Source organism: Pseudonaja textilis, chromosome 2, assembly GCF_049901715.1.
Source record: "Pseudonaja textilis isolate UNSWEBS1 chromosome 2, rPseTex1.2, whole genome shotgun sequence".
In the NCBI taxonomy this organism is placed as follows: Eukaryota; Metazoa; Chordata; class Lepidosauria; order Squamata; family Elapidae; genus Pseudonaja; species Pseudonaja textilis.
Window position 1 is genome coordinate 238878208 of NC_141991.1, and position 20779 is coordinate 238898986.

At 39.9% G+C, this 20779-nt stretch overlaps 2 protein-coding genes across 2 annotated transcripts; one reads left to right on the forward strand and one right to left on the reverse strand.

Annotated features, from left to right (window-relative positions):
• Window positions 1–19: 19 nt before the first annotated feature.
• Window positions 20–20779, reverse strand: TTC23L (tetratricopeptide repeat domain 23 like). Its single transcript, XM_087923226.1, is given in 8 exon segments — window positions 20–112; window positions 2152–2279; window positions 3673–3721; window positions 3723–3785; window positions 5643–5820; window positions 17518–17643; window positions 18819–19039; window positions 20759–20779. Coding segments are annotated over 8 exon segments (879 nt in total).
• On the forward strand, window positions 6367–15387 carry LOC113446162 (snake venom serine protease NaSP). The gene is made up of 6 exons (XM_026715684.2): window positions 6367–6461; window positions 11204–11263; window positions 11778–11928; window positions 12912–13171; window positions 14094–14230; window positions 14616–15387. The coding sequence occupies exons 1-6, from the start codon at window positions 6383–6385 to the stop codon at window positions 14784–14786; spliced, it is 858 nt and encodes a 285-aa protein (XP_026571469.1). The 5' UTR covers window positions 6367–6382; the 3' UTR covers window positions 14787–15387.

Consider the following 20779-nt stretch of genomic DNA (forward strand, 5'->3'; position numbering starts at 1 on the left):
AGTTTTTATTTATTTTTTGTCAAGGTAACAGGCAATCCCTTTCCATTTCTCCTATTTTGAACTCGGGGACGGACAGACGGACGGACGACTTCCCCTCTTTCAGGCTTCCTGTCTTTCCAAGTAAACGGAAGAAAAATTAGTACCACCATTTTAGAAGCTAGGACATTCAACATTTTAGGAAAAATAGACCATCATTATGCTTGGAAAATTATTCAGTGGGATATGGAGGAGGGAGTGGTGGTTGGATGAAAAATGAAGGAGGCGACACAATTTATATGAGCCCTACTTCTGTCTTTTCTCATAGTGGCTTAATTAGTTTAGTTAGTTTACTTTATTGTCATTGCACCTCGTACAATGAAGTCAAACACCATCTTCAGTGCACATCATGACCATGAAAATAAACACAAACGCATATCCTTCACACTCCAGGCACTGAATTGAAAACCCCTGACACTGCACCAAAACTGCACCATACAGTAGAATTAAAAAGAGCTACTGCCCTGGGATAGAAGCTGTTTTTCAGCTTATTTGTCCTTGTTTTTATTATCCTGTACTGTCTGCCAGTTGGTAATAGTTCAAAAAAGGGGTTCCCAGGATGAGATGGATCTTTGAGGATGTTTTGAACTTTCTTAGGGCAGCGGGAGCTATAAAGCTCTTCCAAAGAGGGGAAGAGGGCAACCAATGATCTTCTGGGCAATGATGTTAACCCTCTGGAGTGCTGTCCTGTCTGCCACTGTGCAATTGGCAAACCATACAGAGGTGCAGTAAGTTAAGATACTTTCTATGGTGCAGCGATAGAAGGTCACCAGCAGTTTTTCATTCAGTTGTTGTTTTCTGAGAAGTCTCAGGTAGTATAATCTCTGTTGGTTAATTAGAATTAGAATGACCAGAAATGTATTGGGAAGAGAAAATACATTTTTTCCCCACAGCAGAAAAAGTAACATGGAAACCTACCATATTAACTAATTTAAAGCGATGATTCTAAAATTCAGTTAGGTGCTAAGTGTTATTACGTTACGCTGTGGGCAAAACGAACACCCCTTAACTATTAGTCATCCTTCCCTCTGCTTACCAACCACCTCTGGAAATTGAAAGTCCAAGCTCAGTTGACAGGACTTTAAGTGGACAGAGAAGCTGATGTGTCTACTTTGGCCAAAGAAATGACCAGATGGGGAATCTACCTTACCTTGGCATGCATATGAAGTAAAAAAAAATGGCAAGTTGAAGTCCACATATCTTCAAATGAACAAGGTCGAGGAACACTCTCTTATAGGGAAGCCACAATCAAGATACATCTGTCCTTTCGTAGTAAAGTTGTGTGAGTGTGCTGATCATACTGGGGTCATTTTAAATGCTGGGTCATATCCTAAGGCTGAGCTTCTGCAGTAAACTAAATCCAAACTAAACGGCCTGCATTATGGGGTAGCACAATGGATTAAACCAAGTCATGAAGGAAGAGTTAAAATCAGGAGTCTGTCACCCCTTCTACCCTCTTTGTAAAGGTAAATTTTAACCACATTTTGTAGCTAGCTGGGTTATGCTCTAGTATCAAACACTACTGCTGGTACAGGAATAGAAAATACTACTTTTTAGTACTTTCTAAAAAAGGAATGGAAATTAATTTTAAAAGTGTGTTGCAGAAATGTAATCAAGAATTATAGGTCAATTTCTTTTGTATATTGGGCATATCTTTTTCGGTCTCCTATTCCAGTCCTGTGTTGCCTAAAGATCTGGGATGGAGCAAATTAGCATTGGCTTTTTATCCTGTTTTAGACACTTGGTCAATTTCTGTTCCCCTGCAATCCTGCAGGAAAATGGAGCAGCTGGCATGAGGGAAGGAGGAGGAGCAGGGAGAAGAAAGAGGGAAAGTGGCCTTCTCCTTACCTTACGCCAGCGATTCCGTTGTCCCTTTGTTCATTTTAGCGGAGCACCCAGGATCCACTTTGAGAGTGGGGAGCAATTTAACAACCGTTTCACTTGAACCGGTGGAAGGCGGCTGAATCTCACCACTGTCCTCATCCCATTTATAGCTACATTTTTGAGGGGGTGGGACATCCCTCCAAGCTGATTATTATTGTTGGCTGTGAGGGCCTCTGTCCTTCCCTGCAGCTTTTGCATAGACAAGCTGTATGCCAGCAAATGTGTGATTACCTTTCTTTTTCCAGCAAGTCCAAGCCACTTGCTGAAGACTTTAAGGGCACTGATTGTCTGAGGATGGTCCATTCCTAATGCTTCCTTGTAGGCTACCAAGCTCTCGTTGAAATACCTTTCAGCAGCCTCTAGAAAAAACAAGTGTGGTGTATTTTGCATGAAATATATCTTGAAAAACAAATCAGTATAAGGAAGTTGTATGGATTAGTCCATTTCACTTTCCTTCTTTTATCTGATGTCACTTTGTTGTACCAAAAGAAGTACAAATTTTTCAAATCATTCGGCTAAATATAGCTGCCTGTCTCACTTTTACATGACTAGTTTACAATAAAATACACAAGACAAAAAATTTTTAAACACATAGCAGTCTTCCACAGAGCCAGGGGAAAGGAGGAAAAAGGAGTATTATTTATTAGCTGTAACCCTTGGCAGGTCTGTTGGCCCAGTGTGCCTTACCAGGGGTGGGATTCAAATTATTTAACAACCAGTTCTGTGGGTGTGGCTAGTTGGTGGGCATGGCTTGGTGGGCGTGACTGGATGGATGTGGTTTGGTGGTCATGTTATTGGCTGGGTGTGGCCAACTCAATATCACTCACATTGAGGCATGCATCTTCTCGCCTAGCCTCTCATGACTGGGGATGCTGCAAGTCGTAAGTGTGTGAATGGTCACTCCACACAAGCAAAGTACCAGCAAACGAGGGGGAAAAAAAGTCCAGAGACGTTCCTGAGACAGGAAGTCTAGTCCTGCCAAGAATGTAATAAGAGTTAATGTAGAGGCAGTTTCTGTAAGCGACACCAGAATGTTTCCTTCCCGCCTTCCTTACAGGATTAGACCAGTAATTTTTTCTAACAACCGGTCCTCTCAACTGCTTAGAATGTTAACAACTGGTTCTAGAGAATAGGTGCGAACTGGTAGAATCCCACCCCTGTGCCTTACCCAAACAAACTTCAAACCAGAAAGATAGATTAATTTTTATTTTGTATTTATGTACATAAGTAGAGAGGGTGCCTTACTGGCCACTCAGCCGAAAGAAGAACAGCTTAAGAAGGTGGAGAAATACATACTCTATATATATACAGTTCAAACATTTTGGGTTTGAGTGAGTCAACTTCATTGGTAACAGTCATTCTGACACATCTCTGGTGTTATGTAATACGCACAGTAGCTTTAGCATGTAACACGGAACATCCCATAATTTCTTAGTATGATCTTGTTAATGCTCATTGAAATATTCAAGAAGTGGTTTTCCTATTATAACAAGTTTGGAAATCACTAAAGTTGAAGTTAGTGTCCTTGGCAGCTTTGAACCAGTAATTATTGGGCTGTATATTTCTCATTTAAAGTTTGTTTTCTTCTTAATCTACTAGAAACATTAATTGAAGAACTTCCTAGTTACTGAAAACATTAACCAGGGGTGTCCTCCTTTACTACTACCATCATGTGTTTGCCATCTTGAATTATTTTTAAAAAGATAGGGATTATAAATCAATATTTATCTGATGGTTTGACTCCATAATTACCAGTGTGTTTCTCTTCTGCTGTGGCAGCATAAGCCCTTCCCAGGAATAAATAATGCTGAAGATCCAACTTCAGGACTGAATTTCTGGTAGAGAGCTAATGATACAGAATGAGCCTAAAGGAAAGAGATGGATATTTGCAATTCACAAACCAAAAATCATCACATGATATCTGGCAGTACATTCCCTCAAATAGTAATAGCACTTAGACATATATACCTGTTGTGACTCGGAGGGTTGAGCCTGCTTTGTTGAGTGACACAGACTCGAGTAATGAGGAAGAGGAGGATTTGGCCTTGAGTTTTGAGCCTGCTTTGCTGGAAGTTTCGGAATCATCTTTCTCCCCAGAATCTTCCTCCCTGATTGTGCCTCAGGTGTTGGCAGATAATCAGGAGAGTGTGCCGGAGTCATTAGCTGAAGATCAAGCCGAGAAATGCTGGTCTGATGCAAGGCAAAGACGCAGGCAGAAACGTGACATACATCATAAAAGGAAATGTCAAATCAGGAACTGAGAAAAGAAACTGACATGCCCCTCAGGGAATATAAGGGGGCGTGTTAGGTCTGAATCCCTGTTCGGGTCAACTTGTTTATTTGAGTTAGCAGTTCAGATAAATTATTCTGTATGGCGTTCGCCTCTGATTTATGGTTTTGCTCATTATCAGACTTGGTAGGCAGCTTCTGGGAAAACTGCCAAAGAAGGATTCAGCCAAAGGAAGTTAACTCTGTCGTTCCTGTTTCTGTTTGAGTATTTTCCTTTGGAAATTTGGACTCTCACCTGGTGGCTACAGGTGAGACAGAACATATACCGCTTTACAGTGCTTTACAACTCTCTCTAAGCAGTTTACACAGTCAGCATGTTGCCCTTAACAATCTGGGTCCTCATTTTACCTACCTCATCAGGATGGAAGGCTGAGTCAATCTTGAGCCATTCAGAATTGAACTCCTGGCAGTGCACTGCAGAGTTGTTAGCCTGCAATATTGCCTTCTAATCACTGTGCCACCATGGCTCTCAAAACTTTTTTCACTATATCCTAAAGTTAGAATCCTGGTCTAATCCCCAACATGGAGGCTTCCCACAGAATCACATCTTCAGGAAAGGAATTTATCTCAGCACATATTTTGTGGGTGGTGGGGTGGTGGCGTTTAATATCAGTAGCAATCAGTGGTCAATTTTTTTATACCAGTTCTGTGGGCGTGGCTTGGTGGGCGTGGTAGGGGAAGGATACTGTAATATCTCCAGTCAGAGGTGGTATTTGCTGGTTCTCCGAACTGCTCAAATTTTCTGCTACTGGTTCTCCAGAACTGGTCAGAACCTGCTGAATACCACCTCTGGTAGCAATGGTGAAAAAAAATCAAATACAATAATGTGCTTTGTTATTGGCCAACTTTATTTCATACATATAATCCCATTTTATATAGGATTTTAAAGGTCAAGACCAGCACCTTAAATTGACCCAGGGAAAAAAAAAATTAGCAACCAATACAGCTGGGAAAGCAGAGGTGTAATGTGTGATCTAGAGTAGGAGTGGCAAAATAGATTTCATTGAGAGGCACATCAGGGTTGTGTTTGACCTCAGGGGGATGGGGTGGGTGTGGCTGGGGTGGGTGTGTCCAAAGTTGCCATGGCCAGCTCGACGTCTCTCGTGTCGGGACACTTGTGGCAGCCTGAGTGCTCTGCCAGCGAAAACAGGTTCTCAAGCTCCGTTTTTGACTGCAACAGCTTCCTGCAACCCTCTGCCAATGAAAACCAAGCTCGAGAAAGACCACCCGCGACTTTCCCAAGCTCCATTTTCATTGGCCGAGGCACCACGGGCTGGTCCTTTGCTGTTTCCAGGGTGGCCTCAGGGGCCAGATTCGGCCTGTGGGCCTTGAGTTTGACACCCCTGATCTAGAGGAACACACATAACTGTCATTTGCACCAGTTGAAGTTTCCCATTATTTTTCAATTAAATTAAAAAAAAGAAGTCCTTTACCTGTAATGCATATGAAATGCTTTTTTCATGTATTTTTTTCATTTGTTTGATTTTGGCTATTTCTTGATAAAGAGGTATCAGTTCTGGAGCCACATCTCCTTCTGTTGAAATGAGATAATCAACCGCCTTCTCAAAATACTTGGATGCCAAATCTAATTTGTTTTTCTGAAAACTTGCCCTAGAGACAAAAAATAAAAATAAAAACAGCAGCTGGATTGTGGTGCAGTTCTGTGGTGGGATTCAATTTTTTTTTTACGACCGGTTCTGTGGGTGTGGCTTGGTAGGCGTGGCAGGGGAAGGATACTGCAAAATCCCATTCCCTCCCCACCCCACTAACCTGCTTTCCAGCTCTGTTCTTCTATGTAGGGCAACCAAAGAAGACCCAGCCGATCAGCTGGGATTCGGGAGGCAGAGAATAGATGGGGGTGGGGTCAGTCAGAGGTGGTTTTGGCCGGTTCTCCGAACCACTCAAAATTTCCGCTACTGGTTCTCCAGAACTGGTCAGAATCTGCTGAATACCATCTCTGGTATCCAATCTTATTAGCGGTATTCTTTCGTGCCTCGGGGTGCATGATATAGAACCAGCTTATAGAAGGGTGAGAACTTGGCTTCTTTTTTCACATCTGTATCTAGGCCTTGGAGTGGAAGCAAACAATGTGCTTAATCAAATATTTTGATCTGTGTATTCTTGCCAAATTTCTAAAGTCCAAGCAAACAATTTGCCACACAGAGTGGAAGCTATGGCAATGATCAGAGTGCTAGCAAACCTTCTGATACTACAGCTTTCTTACAGTAAGAGCCTGGACAATGGAACAAAAGGTAAACAGGACTTTAGGCATCTTTTCAATTTAAACCTCGAGTTACATGAGTAAAACTTCATGTAATAAATTAAGTCTAGATGAACAAGCAGGTTACAGGTAGAGAGTGGGGGAAGAAGGCCTGGTTGGTTCAAATGGAGAAGACCATTGCTGTATGTGTAATGATAATATGAATGGATACATTTGATTCATATCAGCAAAACTAGCCAATTAAAAATATATAATCACAAGTATAGTAGGCATGGCTTGGTGGGCCTTCGTGTTTCCATTTATTTGGCAACTAATTCAATAGAGGAAGATAACATATTAATATAAAATTCATTGAGAAAAAGGTTGGGTTTAGTCTGGGTTTAGTCTTAGGATAGTCTTTTAAAAATGGGGTATGAAATGGACATTGATTATTGTTCCAACTGGTAAAACAAATCTGTTGGATTTAAGTTAACTCCCATTCTGTTAGATTTGCTGCATTATAGAACGTGCAACATCTGGGTCATTGCTTCTGAAACAAATATCAAAACTTGCACATAGGGATTTTACTGCCATCAGTGTTGGCTCAAACGGTTTTTAGTGAACTAAATCCAAATGGTATCAACTTCCCATCCAAATTCATAGTTTATATTCCATGTTTCATCAATCATTTCCCCACTTTCTCTGCTACTATCTCCTATTCTGCCCCCCATTAAGCCACCTTTTTTTTTTTGCTTAGCAATCCAGTAGTGCAAGAGCAGACTCTGGACCAATTTCTTCTAAAAGCCCATCCTTTTTAGAAGCTAATCTGAACTAGTCTTATTCCTTCAACTGATTAGCATAATCTGACTGGCAGTGATACCGTTAAGTTCTTGAGCAGCAAAGAAGCAGAGCAAAATATGCCATAACTTTTTTTTTTGTTGAAAATTTTATTTGGGTTTTCACAAAAACAAAATACAAATAAAACATCTTTTTTGAAAATAGCATGGTCCCAGGTTATCACTTCTTCATACAGACACAAAACTCAATTTCATGCTCATTTTTATATTCTATTCCATATCTTATTACTATTTTATATTTTCTACATAGTTTTTCCCCTCTTCTAATTTTCTCAACTTTGTTTTAATTATCTCAATTCAAATCATTATATTTATACCTTTGTCTGTCCTGTTACAATTTCACATTATCTTTTCTTATTAAGCAAATTTTTCCCTGTAGTTACCAATTAGAATATGACACCTTTATATCCTTTAATTTTATCCATTCAAGCTCTTATTTAAGCTTCAATGTATAGCTTTAAGATTATAGCATTCAATATAATACATAACTTCCAATAGAATTCTGCTTGGTACATTCTTAAAATAGACACTATATTCTTAAAAAGAAATATATATATGTGTGTGTAAATAAAACACATTCCATTCCAATTCAATTCTATCATTAATATACATTAAAATCTTAACATCTTTAACATTTCTTTTCATTTGAATATCATACTTCCTTGGGAACACTTATAAACTCTCTATAGTTAATTCTTTTTTCCCCCATATTTCTCACTTATATTTTTATAAAACATTACTAATAATTAAAAATGTTCCCTTTTAATTCTCTCAATCATTTTAATTCATTTATTTATTAACAAACATCCCACTACATTACAATAAATATTTTATCCATCATCATATTTTCTAAAGTTATTTCTATTTGTAATATAACAAAGCTATCTTATGTACCTTTGCAGAATTCCTTTTACAATTAAATATTCACCCATTATCTCTAAACAAACTTATGGTTACAATCCTTATATCTTTTCCCTGTTTCTCCATTTCTTGTTTCTGTCTTTTACAACTTCTTTTCCTTGCCTTCTTCCCCCTCTTCTTCCCCCTCCCCTTTTTACCCCCTCGTCTCTCTACTTCTAACTCTCTCATCTGTAATCCCCTCTTCTGTTGCTTTCTAATATTATACTTATCTTTCAAATTGTTCTTCTTCTTTTTGGTTGTTTTTTCTAATGTCAAACCTTTCACTCTCTTTCCCCCCTTTTCTTTTTTCTCCTCACTTAAAATTATTTGATCATTAAAGATGGCTTCTTCTTTGTCCCAATCTTCTTGTTCTGCAAGCGTTTCTCATTGCTTCTCATAGTTCCAGATCTCCATTTCTAAGAATTGAAACACAAAGCCAAAAGAACTTCTCCCTTCTTGTGCATCTTCTTTTCATTTTTTAAGTTCCGTTTTCAGTTCTTCTAAGAGTGATACCATTTTAAAAACTTTTAAACAACCACCCAGTTAATTTTAGTCATCTAGATGCAAAAACGAAAAATCACCAAGTAATCCAAATAATCCAAGGCTGTTTCTACTTGCTTCTTTTTTCCACTTTCTCTTCCTGGCGTTCTATTATTTTGTTACCAAGTTTCCATTAAAATGTATCTTTGAGGAATCTTGTTAAAATTTCACTGTAAGTTCCTTTTAATTACAGTTCCATTCCTTAATTCCAGGCAGTCTCCTCCATTTTTCCAGATCCTGCCCTTCTATTCTTTTTTTTTCTCCTTTCCAACTTTTAAAAACTTTTAAATGTCCAGAAATCTTTATTTATCCCTTTGACTTTTATTTTCAGCTTAGATGCCTATTTATGTCAAAGTGGATTTTTTTTTCAGTTTCTTGCTTAAGTCTCTTAGCTGTCAGTATAAGGAAGGGAAGAAAAAAAAACCTAATCCTTTCCCTTCTCTCTCTCCTTCGCAGCTTCAAAATCTTCTTTGGGAACAATGTTGTTAAGTTTAAATTCCAGGGTACCTTATTTGTTGCTTTTGCTGTTTGACTGGTCAACCAAAACTTTCTCTTCTTATCTTCCTCCTGCACATTCTTTTCCGGTTGAGTTCTTCTTTGTGGTGGCCATTTCTGACCACCACTACAACCGCCTTCGGGAAAGGGAGTAATGGCCAGCTGGGGAGGAGAGATGTGGCTCTCCTCAACCCTGCAGGCAGTCTTCCCCCTCTTCACCACCTCTACGGGGTGGCTTAACCCCAAAACCAGCCAGCTCGGGGCGCTCCAGCAGCGAGCATGGATTGAAGCCTCGGAGAGATGAGGTTTCAGTCTGTCACCGAAGAAGCTCAAACTGGAAGTCGCAAAATATGCCAGAACTTTTGATAAGACCAGATGTCTTAGATCTCAGCCATCAGAATCATGAGATTTAACCTGTTTGCAGCATTACTGGAGATGTATACTATTTTTTTTAGATCTGAGACTTGAAAATTCCTTTTTGTTTGTACTTACTTTCTCCTGGATTGTAAATCTGAAACCCAGGAATTACTGTTCATTGTATGTCCTGATTTGACTAAGATGATCCCAGTTTTCATCTTCAGTACAAGGACCTTAACCGGTGTGCAAAAAAAATGTCCTGGAAAGTAGAACTGTAGAGACCCGCAAAGTCAGATTTAGCAATCTACAGGTAGTCCTCAACTTACAAACCACCATTTAGTTCAAAATGCTTGTTGTTTAAATGAAAAAAATCTGTTAACCCTGAGTTTTGTCCCATTTTACGACCTTTCTTGCTACAGTTGTTAAGTGAATCAATACAATTGTTCAGTTAGTAACACGGTGCTTAAGTGAACCTGGCTTCTCCATTGACTTCGCTTGTGAGAAGTGATCACATGAGCCAGGGACACACTGCACCCGTCATAAATAGGAGTCAGATGCTATGCACCTGGTTTTTTTTATGTGGCCGTGGGAATGCTGCAACAGTCAATGTGACAAATGGCCGTGTCATTTTTTTAATCAGTGCCGTTGTAACCTTGAACGGTCGCTAAATAAGTCAAGAACTACCTGTATTAAGAACTAGTTCCCCACTGTGCGGGGGGACTGTGTGAAAAGGACTGAACACCTTTTCTGACCCAAATCTGGTTCCAAGAAAGCAAACACAAGACAAAGGCAGCTGTATAATCTGTTGAAGTTTCAGCTAAGAATCTTGTTTCTTGACAGACAAAAGGCTGCTTCCAACTAATTAGCTCCGACAAGGAAGAGCCTTGTCAAGTTTTTTTCAAGTCTGACAAAAAACAACAGATAAGAAATAGTTTACAAGAGTCTTCAAATACCAACTGTAATGTCCGCGAGGCTGTTTCAAAATGTCTGCCTTCTGCAAAGAAGGTTATTTTCACAGTTGGCTTTTATCTTCTTGAAGGAGGGGCCATAACTTTGCAGCCTTACTCCCAAGTCACCCGTGCTGTTGTAACTGCTCTTTCCTACGAGCAATCCTGCACGCACACGCACTTGGCACAGGCTCCTCGGGAACCTCCTCATCACTGCTGCCAGCCCCCACAATCTCTGAAGGCAGCAGTCCACTCCCTAATGGTCCTGGCCCCTCATCTGAGTCCTCGCTGCCTGCTAACCACAACAACACCTGTCTCCAGCTTTGCTTGTTCAAGCTTGCAGATTATGGCCTTTGTCCAGCAGCTTGAAGATGTGCGGAGTTCAATTCCCAGAATTCTCCATACTCTGCCGGGAAATTGTGGGAATTGAAGGTCACACATCTCCAAATTGCCAAAGTTGAAAAAAAAACCGATTTAATTGGTTGAAAGTACAATTAGCTCATTGATATTGCTGTTTATAAGGAGCTTCCACAGTTCCAGCAGCAAGACACTGCTTTAAATAACTGTATGATCCCTGAATGAGAATTCTGGGGTTTTTAAAAATTTCTATTTCACTTCCAGTTGCCAAGGTTGAGAAACGCTGATTTAAATGAGTTTTTTTGGCCTAATATGTCACCTTTGCTCTTCATTTGATGTAGAGTCTGCATATGATGATGAAATCCAACGAAGCATCAGTACGGTAAACACCACTCTCAAAGGTAGAGCTCCTAATTTCACTCATACACCTTGAATTATATCATCCTGAGATTTATTTAAGTTTAGTATAGTCTAGTGTAAAGAGCAGTGGTTAGAATGCAGTACTGCAGGCTGTTTTTGCAGGATGCCAGCTGACTGCAATTAGGCAGTTCGACTCTCACCAGGCTCAAAGTTGACTCAGCCTTCCAACCTTCCGAGGTGGGTAAAACAAGGACTCAGATTGTTGGGGGCAATTATGCTGACTCTGTAAACTACTTAGAGAGGGCTGTAAAGCATTGTGAAGCGGTATATAAGTCTATATACCACACACACACACACACATTAATCACTTAAAGATTCACAGATAGTTTACCTATATTGATATAGGCATGTATATGATTTGCAAATAATCCAGATTTGATGCTGTGTGTCCCACAGTCTTCTGGGCCCCTCCAAAATTACAGTACTGATAGAAACACTACTAATAAAAGTGATTCTGTTCGATTCCACAGCCAAACAGTGAATCTTTCTTTGCAGAAACATACGCTGTTGAACTGATCATGGGAGGTTCTGAATGTTACAAAAGCAAACATCCTTTCCTTGTATACTTGTATAACTCTGCCGGGTTATTCTGCTCAGGGACCTTGCTCAACCACGAATGGGTGCTCACCGCTGCACACTGCAACAGGTGAGAGCATTACAGAAAGTGGCAGGATTGCGGGAGATTGTACTTAAATATCCAGAGTTTTGTTATAATGTTTCTGCTAATTTGTAGTGACTTCTCTATGCATTTTGAATGAGTGTTCTGCTGCTACTGCTCCTCACAATCATATCTTGAGCAATGCTGTTTATATTTATGGTATAATTTCCTTCTACTTCACCATAGTATTTCCTTTTTTTCTGGGATGCAATAACAACAAACAATATCTGGAACATTACCTTCATATCAGCATTGACAAAATCACCACAGTCAATTGCAGAAGGCAACTTTACTTGGAACAGCTTACATCCTGTGACAATCCCTTTAATACCATGGAACCACAACATCTACCTACACCAGGTCCTCAGGAAGGACTCGATAGGTGGATAAAAATGGCAAATCCAGTCTAAATATCTGACTGACTGTGCAACCAACCAGAATAGATTAACCATATGCTACCTGGCTCTGGGGGTTTGCAATAAGAAAATAAATTTCTTTTTTTTTAAAAAAAAAAGCATAAAAGATAAAAACATGTGAGGGGCTTCTCTCTCCCTTGTCAAAGGCCTGGGCAAGGCACCACACCTGACTCTCTGGTTTCTTCCCAAAACCTCCAAAACTTTAACCTTACACTGTCTACTGTTGTCCTCACCCCATTCCTAAGGGGTCTGTAAGGGGGCGTGCATAAGCACACCAGCGTGCTTACTGTCCCTGTCCAAATGTTCCCTTTTATTCGTATCCATTTCATGTATCATGTTTATACTGATATCTGTTATCTAATACATACTTGACAAATAAATAAATAATAAAATCTCCATAGCTCTTCAAAACAAGAGCAGATCTTGTGTTCGTCTTTATCTATCCTAAAATCCTTCGAAATAGGTTGGGTTGACAGAGGATGTGTGCAATACGAAATCATAACATTAATATCAGAACCACACGGACTCCTTAACTTTTCATTGTTTTTCTTGTAGGGACGATATCCAGATAAGGCTTGGTGTGCATAATGTACATGTACACTTTGAGGATGAGCAGATAAGAGTCCCGAAGGAGAAGTTGTGTTGCCTCAGTACGAAGAACTGTACCCAATGGAGCCAAGATATCATGTTGATCAGGCTGAACAGTTCTGTTAACTATAGTGAACACATTGCGCCTCTTAGATTGCCCTCCAGCCCTCCCAGTATGGGCTCAATTTGCAGTGTTATGGGCTGGGGCACAACCACATCTCCTCAAGGTAGGGATCTCTGACTATACTTTCAGACCAAGCTACAGACCAAGTAAGACCAAACATCAAAAGCAGTAAGAGCTGCGATGTTTCAGTGGTTAGAATGCAGTACTGCAGGCTACTTCTGTTGGCTGCCAGCTGACTGCAATTTGGCAGTTCAAATCTCACCAGGCTCAAGGTTGATTCAGCCTTCCATCCTTCTGAGGTGGGTAAAATGAGGACCCAAATTGTTGGGGACAATATGCTGACTCTGTAAACTGCTTAGAAAGGGCTGCAAAGCACTGTAAAGTGGTATATAAGTCTAAGTGCTATTGCTATTTGTTGATTAGCTGGGATTGAGTTTATTCCATGTTCTCAGACTCAGCTTTCTTTGTCTGGTTCAGATGACATTTTTCCTTGGTTTCCTCAAGACTTATATCCATCTTTTAGACACAATACCTGCCTTTTTGTTCTTCTTCACAATACAAGCTTATGGGCTGCTTCATCTTCAGATATGGAAGTTTCAGTATGTTGCCTGAGGAATTTTGAGAAATGAAGTCCACAATTCTTAAAGCTTTCAAATGTGAAAGCTGCCAAATGTGTTCTAGATCTTCTCCAGAAGATGCCAGATCAATTATATGACCCTTGAACCAGCAAAAGTCCTACTTTGCCCACAAGGCAATCTTTGCACAGAGCACTGGAAGAAGTTGAGAAGCCTTCAGATACCCTTACCTATTAATATTTTGACAAAAACCACCTTTTGCAAAACATTTAACTAAATCTATTTTTTCCAGGTGTCCCCTTTGGACATCTTGAAAGACAATACTTTCTACTCTGAGGCAGTGAGATAAGCTCTATTGGTTGGAAACAATGGAAGTTATAGTTCTATGTATCTAGGAGGTAAATTGAGAAAGGTGGAACTGTGTAACTTCACCTATTTTTATTTTTTCAGTGACTTATCCCGAAGTCCCTCATTGTGTTGACATTAATATACTCCATAATCCAGTGTGTCAAGCAGCTTACCCAGCAATGTCAGGGAAGAACACATTGTGTGCAGGTATCCTGGAAGGAGGCAAAGATTCATGTAAGGTAAGATGATCCCTTCTAAGACAGACTCCTAAAGAAACAGGGCCAGTTTTCAAAGCTATGATAAGCGATTGAGCCTTGAAGGCATCTTGTAGAAAGATGCATACCAAGTCACAGCTTTTTCTAATTCCAGTGCCTTCTAGGTGTCTGGATTTCCAGAGTTTAAAAAAAGCTTACTGCCTGGGAATATTTACTGTTATATACTCAATACCGTTGATCCTGGTGGGGGGACACTCTAGGAGTTAAATTGTACAAGGATCCTGCATTGGGGAACACCGAAGTGAAAACATTTGGGGTTATATGGGAATGGACGATGGAAGGAAACTGTTTGCTCCACTTCCATTCTTAGATAGTAATGTGATGTTCCATGTTTGATTTTTCTCAACAGGGTGATTCTGGGGGACCCCTCATCTGTAATGAACAAATCCAAGGCATTGTATCTTGGGGGCGCTTTCCTTGTGCCCAACTTCTTGAACCGGGCGTCTACACCAAGGTCTTCGATTATATTGGCTGGATCGAGGGTATTATTGCAGGAAATACAAGCGTAATCTGCCCCTAGTGACAATTTTTGAAAAAGATAAAAAGGAGAAAATGTAATGTATTGGCATATCTCTTCTATATTCCCCAATCTTATCCAACTACTTTGGAATATATTCCCAGGCGGTAAGCATTTTTGAGACTCAATGAGACTGCCTTTGGAGTAAGAAATACTCAAAATAGTGCTGCAGGGATTATGTCCCAGTTCAATCTCAATATACAATAAACTCAATAAGATGGAGGCCTGTTTTAGGGTGAGGTGCAAAATGTTGACTCTAAAATGGACCGTTCCAAATATTTTAACCTCTTAATATATTTCAATTTCTGTCCACTTCTGGGACAGTGGGGTTCTTGATGCTCGTTTTCCTGCAGACGTTTCATTACCCAACGAGGTAACATTATCAATGCTATAATATTCTCTTCTATTGGTACTTCTATGACATTTATAATACTCTCATATGGAGTCATGAATATGTCCATATATACCCGAGTCCCACTGTTGCCTAAAAAGCATCCCAGATTAACCCTCCATTCCCCAACCACGAAATAGAATCTTTCAGAACCATGTTTTCATGTAAATTCTCAGGTATCAACAGTAATAAAATCTTATAAATTATCTTTCATTTGTTTACCGATTCTTCGTTTTTGATACTCTTAGTAAAGAAACGGCCTGGCAACTGGCAGCATCTGGCCAACTAGGCTTAAAAGCTGAAAATGCTCTGACCTGAGTAGGATGTGGATAGAATACTACTACAGTGAGCAACTGGAAAAAAAATAAGTCTGAAAAATGGCGATGAAGCTCACAAATTGCTTGTGTTCATGTAGGTCAGGAAGCCATCACCAAACCAACCTGCTTAATGGCCTGATGCAATGTGTATCATAAAGCCAATTGAGCCTTGCTCCTACCATTTATAGATGGATGCAATGGCAGAGATCAGATTTTACATAACCTCCACTGAGCTAGGTTTGATTTTGCTGTGATGGAGAACTGGGCTTCCATCTTAGGTAGTCTTCCCTAGGCAGTCCTTTAATAGGACTCATTCTCGGATAAGTCTAACTGCTGTAGTAACACAGGAATTTCCCCACCACCACCACAAAGACAAATTGATCAACTGAGTTTGGGATGCTTTTATAAGGTCTAACTCCCCTGGCTTTTTGAGGCTTAAAAATATTTCCAGTTAGGGAAAAAAAATATGTTTTCCTTCTATCTGTAGGAAGTTAGCACCCACCCTTCTCCTAGAAAAATGAAATATTTTAGGATATATTAAAAAGGAAGAATATTTCCCCTAAAAAAGCAGTAGAAACTCAGAGAGGCAGAAACTCAGCCCCCCTACTTTGTTAATGGGCCATTAAGACCTGCAACTGTTTATTCTACATAACGAAGATCTACTTCCTCCAGACAGCGCCATTTCATGGCCCTTCATTGCATCATCCAGCAAATTTCAACCAAGCTTGGGACTCAAGACAACCTACAAAGTTACTCCTGCATGGCCCCATGCGAGTCAGACAACCAATCAGGACACATTTCTTGCCACAGGAACAGGAAGCAAGTTCAAAGCCCAACAGAGGGTATAAATATATCTCACTCTCCATGTGGTCAGCTACCCAGAATCATACATGCTTGGTGGTTCGGCTTCACCATTAAAGCATCTTTCCAAGCAGACCCCATGTTTCCAGTGTCTTTCTTCCCACTTGGAACTGAACCCTTCCAACCGATCCTAAAGGTGAAGTGAATTCTGTACCAATATCTCATAAGAACAGAATCAATCACATCTTAGGCTTTTTTGCTTTCCAGAAGAGTCTGTTTTTATTGAGATATATATCCAGCAGTGGTTGGATTTGAATGTTTTTACTACCAGTTCTGTGGGCGTGGCTTGGTGGGTGTGGCTTGGTGGGCATGGCAGTGGAAGGATACTGCAAAATCCCCATTCCCTCCCCATCCCGCTAACCTGCTTTCCAGATCCGTTCTCCTGGGCAGGGCAACCAAAGAAGACCCAGCCGATCAGCTGGGACTTGGGAGGCAGAGAATAGATGGGGTGGGGCCCGTCAGAGGTGGTATTGGTTGGTTCTCCAAATTACTCAAAATTTCCGCTACCAGTTCTCCAGAACTGGTCAGAACCTGCTGAATACCACCTCTGGTGCAGTTGTCAAATTGTTTACTGGAGAGAATCTGGTTCAAGTCTAATTTCACTGAGAGAAGTTCCCTGACTTTGGTCCAGTCTCAAACCAAATTATCTAACACAGCAGTTGTGGAAGAAGAATGCAAGGAAAAAATGCTAGTTATGGGGCCTTCAGCCTCTGGAGGAAATATGGGACATAAATCTAGAAAAACATGTTTTTTTAAAAGATTCAGAAATGCTTCTAACAATACTTAGCTTGGATTGGCACATCACAATCAACAGGAGTCATTTTAAAGATATAGAATTTCAAAACACAGAAAGGGGTCATTTCCTGGTCAGCTTAGGTCCTAATTAACTTTAAACGACCCCAGGTAAATTTTGAGTTTTATCTTAAGCAAGCCAATTTAGGTAAGGCAAACCATGGGAATGCTGCAGTGGTTGTAAGTGTGAAAAATAGTCATAAGTAACTTTTTTCAATGCCATTGTAACTTTGAATGGTCACTAAACAAACTGTTGTAAGCCAAGGACATACCTGTATATGTGGCCCATCGGTCACCTCTGTCCTTAATCTGTTCAGATAATGCATCTCTGTCATTATTAATCAGTTCACTTTTAAACAATTTTTTTGCTTACCTGCCAAGTGCCACAATAATGTCCTTGGTGCATACTTTAAGTTTGGCAGCTCTTTTCCAATCTAACCCCTGAAATTCTTCCAGGCATTTTTCAGCCTTCTGCAGGTTGCAGTAACGTTCTTTGGTGGTAGAAAAGTCAAGGAAAAATCAATAATGGAAGTTCATTTAAGGCCTGATGCTTCTTCCCTACCCTGAATCAATTTGTCAGGCTCCAAAAAGCAAGAAAGACACGCTGAGTATCTTCTAAGCAATTTCTTTGATTGTTTCTCACTCATAGACAGAAATCTTGCCAAACCTAAAGCAAACTCCTTGCATTATTAAAGCTATACTGTGGGAACACCTAGGGATAAGCAGCTTAACCCTCTTCCCCTCAACCAAGCTGCCTCTTGATTCTCTAAAATGCTCCTCCCTCCTGGGAATCCAGACTACATTCTACCCAGTATGTATTTATTTGGTTAATTATTTATATTTTTATATTACTAAACCATCAACCTTATGTGGGAAGAAATATCCATCTGGTACAGTTCCAAGCCAGGAAGAAAGACCCTGGAAACATGGAGGCTGAATGGAAAGAGGGTTTAATGATGAAGCAGAACCAGCAAGCACATGCTTCTAGTGCAGCTGACCACATGGAGTTGAGAGTGAGGGCTTTGCACTTGAGCTTACTGTTCCTGTGCAAGAACATTATTCTATTGGTTGTCAGACTCCCATGGGGCCATGTAGGGGTCATAGCTGGTTCTATAGGCAAAGTACAAATCCTAGGCGGTTGTCGGAGCTCCCAGGTTTGGTTGAAGTTTGCTGGGGGTGATGCAACTGAGACAATGAAATTAAGGGGCTTGTATTCTGAAAGCGTGTTGGACAATTCCTATTATGGCTTAATGACTTTGTCCTAGTTTGGATCTTGAGTGAGGGCTAATCCTACCATTCTTCCTAATTCTGCCTTTGTTTCATAATACCCTGCCTTGAATGGATTACCAAATCTGCAATTCATTAAAGCTGGCCTCAAAAGCTGAGGCTATTAAGAAAGACTTAGAGTATGTTTTCTGTCTTAAAAAAAACATGTTTCTCCATCTCTCATCTAGGGAAATATAATATTCCACCTTTTTTAATATCCCCCAAAATATTTCATTCTTCTAGGAGAGGGGTGGGTGATAACTTTTTACACTTATATTCCAGCACTGGTTTACCCCTACTGATGGAAAGACCCCAAGCTATCTGATGAAGTACTCATCTGTGCAAAAGAATTTTGTTTGTGCTTCCCATATTCAACTCCTTTGCTCTGGCCACTGGCAAGGATATTATTCTTTCTGCATCAGATTTGCCATGCCCAAGGTGTAGTAGATTGTCACAAAGGTGCTCAAAATAGTTCCTTTTTCCTCTGAGGATGCTGGAGGAGTATCATCCCTTAGGGAGAGGAGGATATATTTCACTGAATTTGCATGGTGCATAGCTTGACACGGAAGACCTGGAATAATTAATAAAATGACTGAACAAAAATAGAAAGAAGCATACAGTAATTTGTCCTATCAAAACGTTCAATGAATTGGCTTGGGTTTAATACTGTATGCCTTTTTATGGGTTTTAGTACTGTTTGCCAGTGTATACTGCATAAGTCAAAAAGACCGCTGTGAAATTATCTACAAACCTCTCACATCCTGGACATAAACTGTTTCAACTTCTACCCTCAAAACGATGCTATAGGGCACTGCACACCAAAAGAACTAGACACAAGGACAGCTTTTTCCCAAACGCCATCACTCTGCTAAACAACTAATTCCCACAACATTGTCAAACTATTTACTAAGACTGTATTACTATTCTTCTTCTCATCCTCCCTAGTACCTATCTCTTCCCACTTATAATTATAACCGTGCTGCTTGTATCTTTATAATTTATATTGTTTTATTTGTTTCCTGGTATGATTTGATTGCTTATTAGTAACCTATGACTATTACTAAGTGTTGTACCTTATGATTCTTGATGAATGAATTTTTTTTCTTTTTATGTACACTAAGAGCATGTGCACCAAAGACAAATTCCTTGTGTGTCACACTTGGCCAATAAAGAATTCTCTTCTCTTCTCTTCTCTTCTCTTCTCTTCTCTTCTCTTCTCTTCTCTTCTCTTCTCTTCTCTTCTATTCTATTCCTATTCCTATTCCTATTCCTATTCCTATACTTATACCTATTCCTATTCCTATTCTTTTTCTTTGATGAAATTATAAAGTAATCACTAGATGGCAGGATTTCAACAGCCAAGCATTTCAAGTAGAATACTTTATTGGCCAAGTGTGATTGGACACACAAGGAATTTGTCCGTGTAAATACTCTCAGTATACATAAAAGAAAAGATACATTCGTTAAGAATCAAGAATCATAATGTACAACACTTAATGATAGTCATAGGGTACAATCAGCAATCAAATCATACTAGGAAACAGTCAATATTAATCATTAGGATACAAGCAACAAGGTTACAGTCCTACTATCACAAGTGGGAGGGGATGGGTGATAAGGAGTGATGAGAGATTAACAGTAATAGTAGTGCAGACTTTGTAATAGTTAAACAGTGTTGAGGGAATTATTTGTTTAGCAGAGTGATGGCTTTCGGGGGGAAAACTGTCCTTGTGTCTAGTTATTCTGATGTGCAGTGTTCTATAGTGTTGTTTTGAGAAAAGGAGTTGAAACAGTTTATGTCTGGGATGTGAGGGGTCTGTAGATATTTTCACAGCCCTCTTTTTGACTCGTGTGGTATACAGGTCCTTGATGGAAGGCAGGTTGGTAGTAACTGTAATTTCTTTCCAACTCCAGCAGTAAATCCGTGAAATATTCACTGCTGAATGATCATTGCTATGCCTTTGGAAACATGCACCCCAATCATCAATCTAGTAATTTTCTCTCTTGGTTCAGGTGCAGCTGTTTAGATTTTAGGATCTGGGTTGCTGACTAGTATTTTCCCTTCCCTGTTATTTTGCCTTCTCAATGTCTATTCTTGGAGTTGCCTGCACCTTTCTTCTTCTTCTCCTCCTCCTCCATTGCTCTTGGGAGTGATTCATCTTTGTTGATGCTTGCTAATTTAAAAGACTTCTTCTCTTAACATCTGGGGATGGTTGTTTCCTTCCACTGCTATCCTTGCAAAATGTCACCGTTCCTTATAAGGGGATGAGAGGACAGTCATGATGTTATTCAACTCGGATTCTGGGTGAGATTTGAGAAAACTGGAATCAAAGTTGTCCCCTGCCTACAGTCTGGAGGTCTTCTGCCAT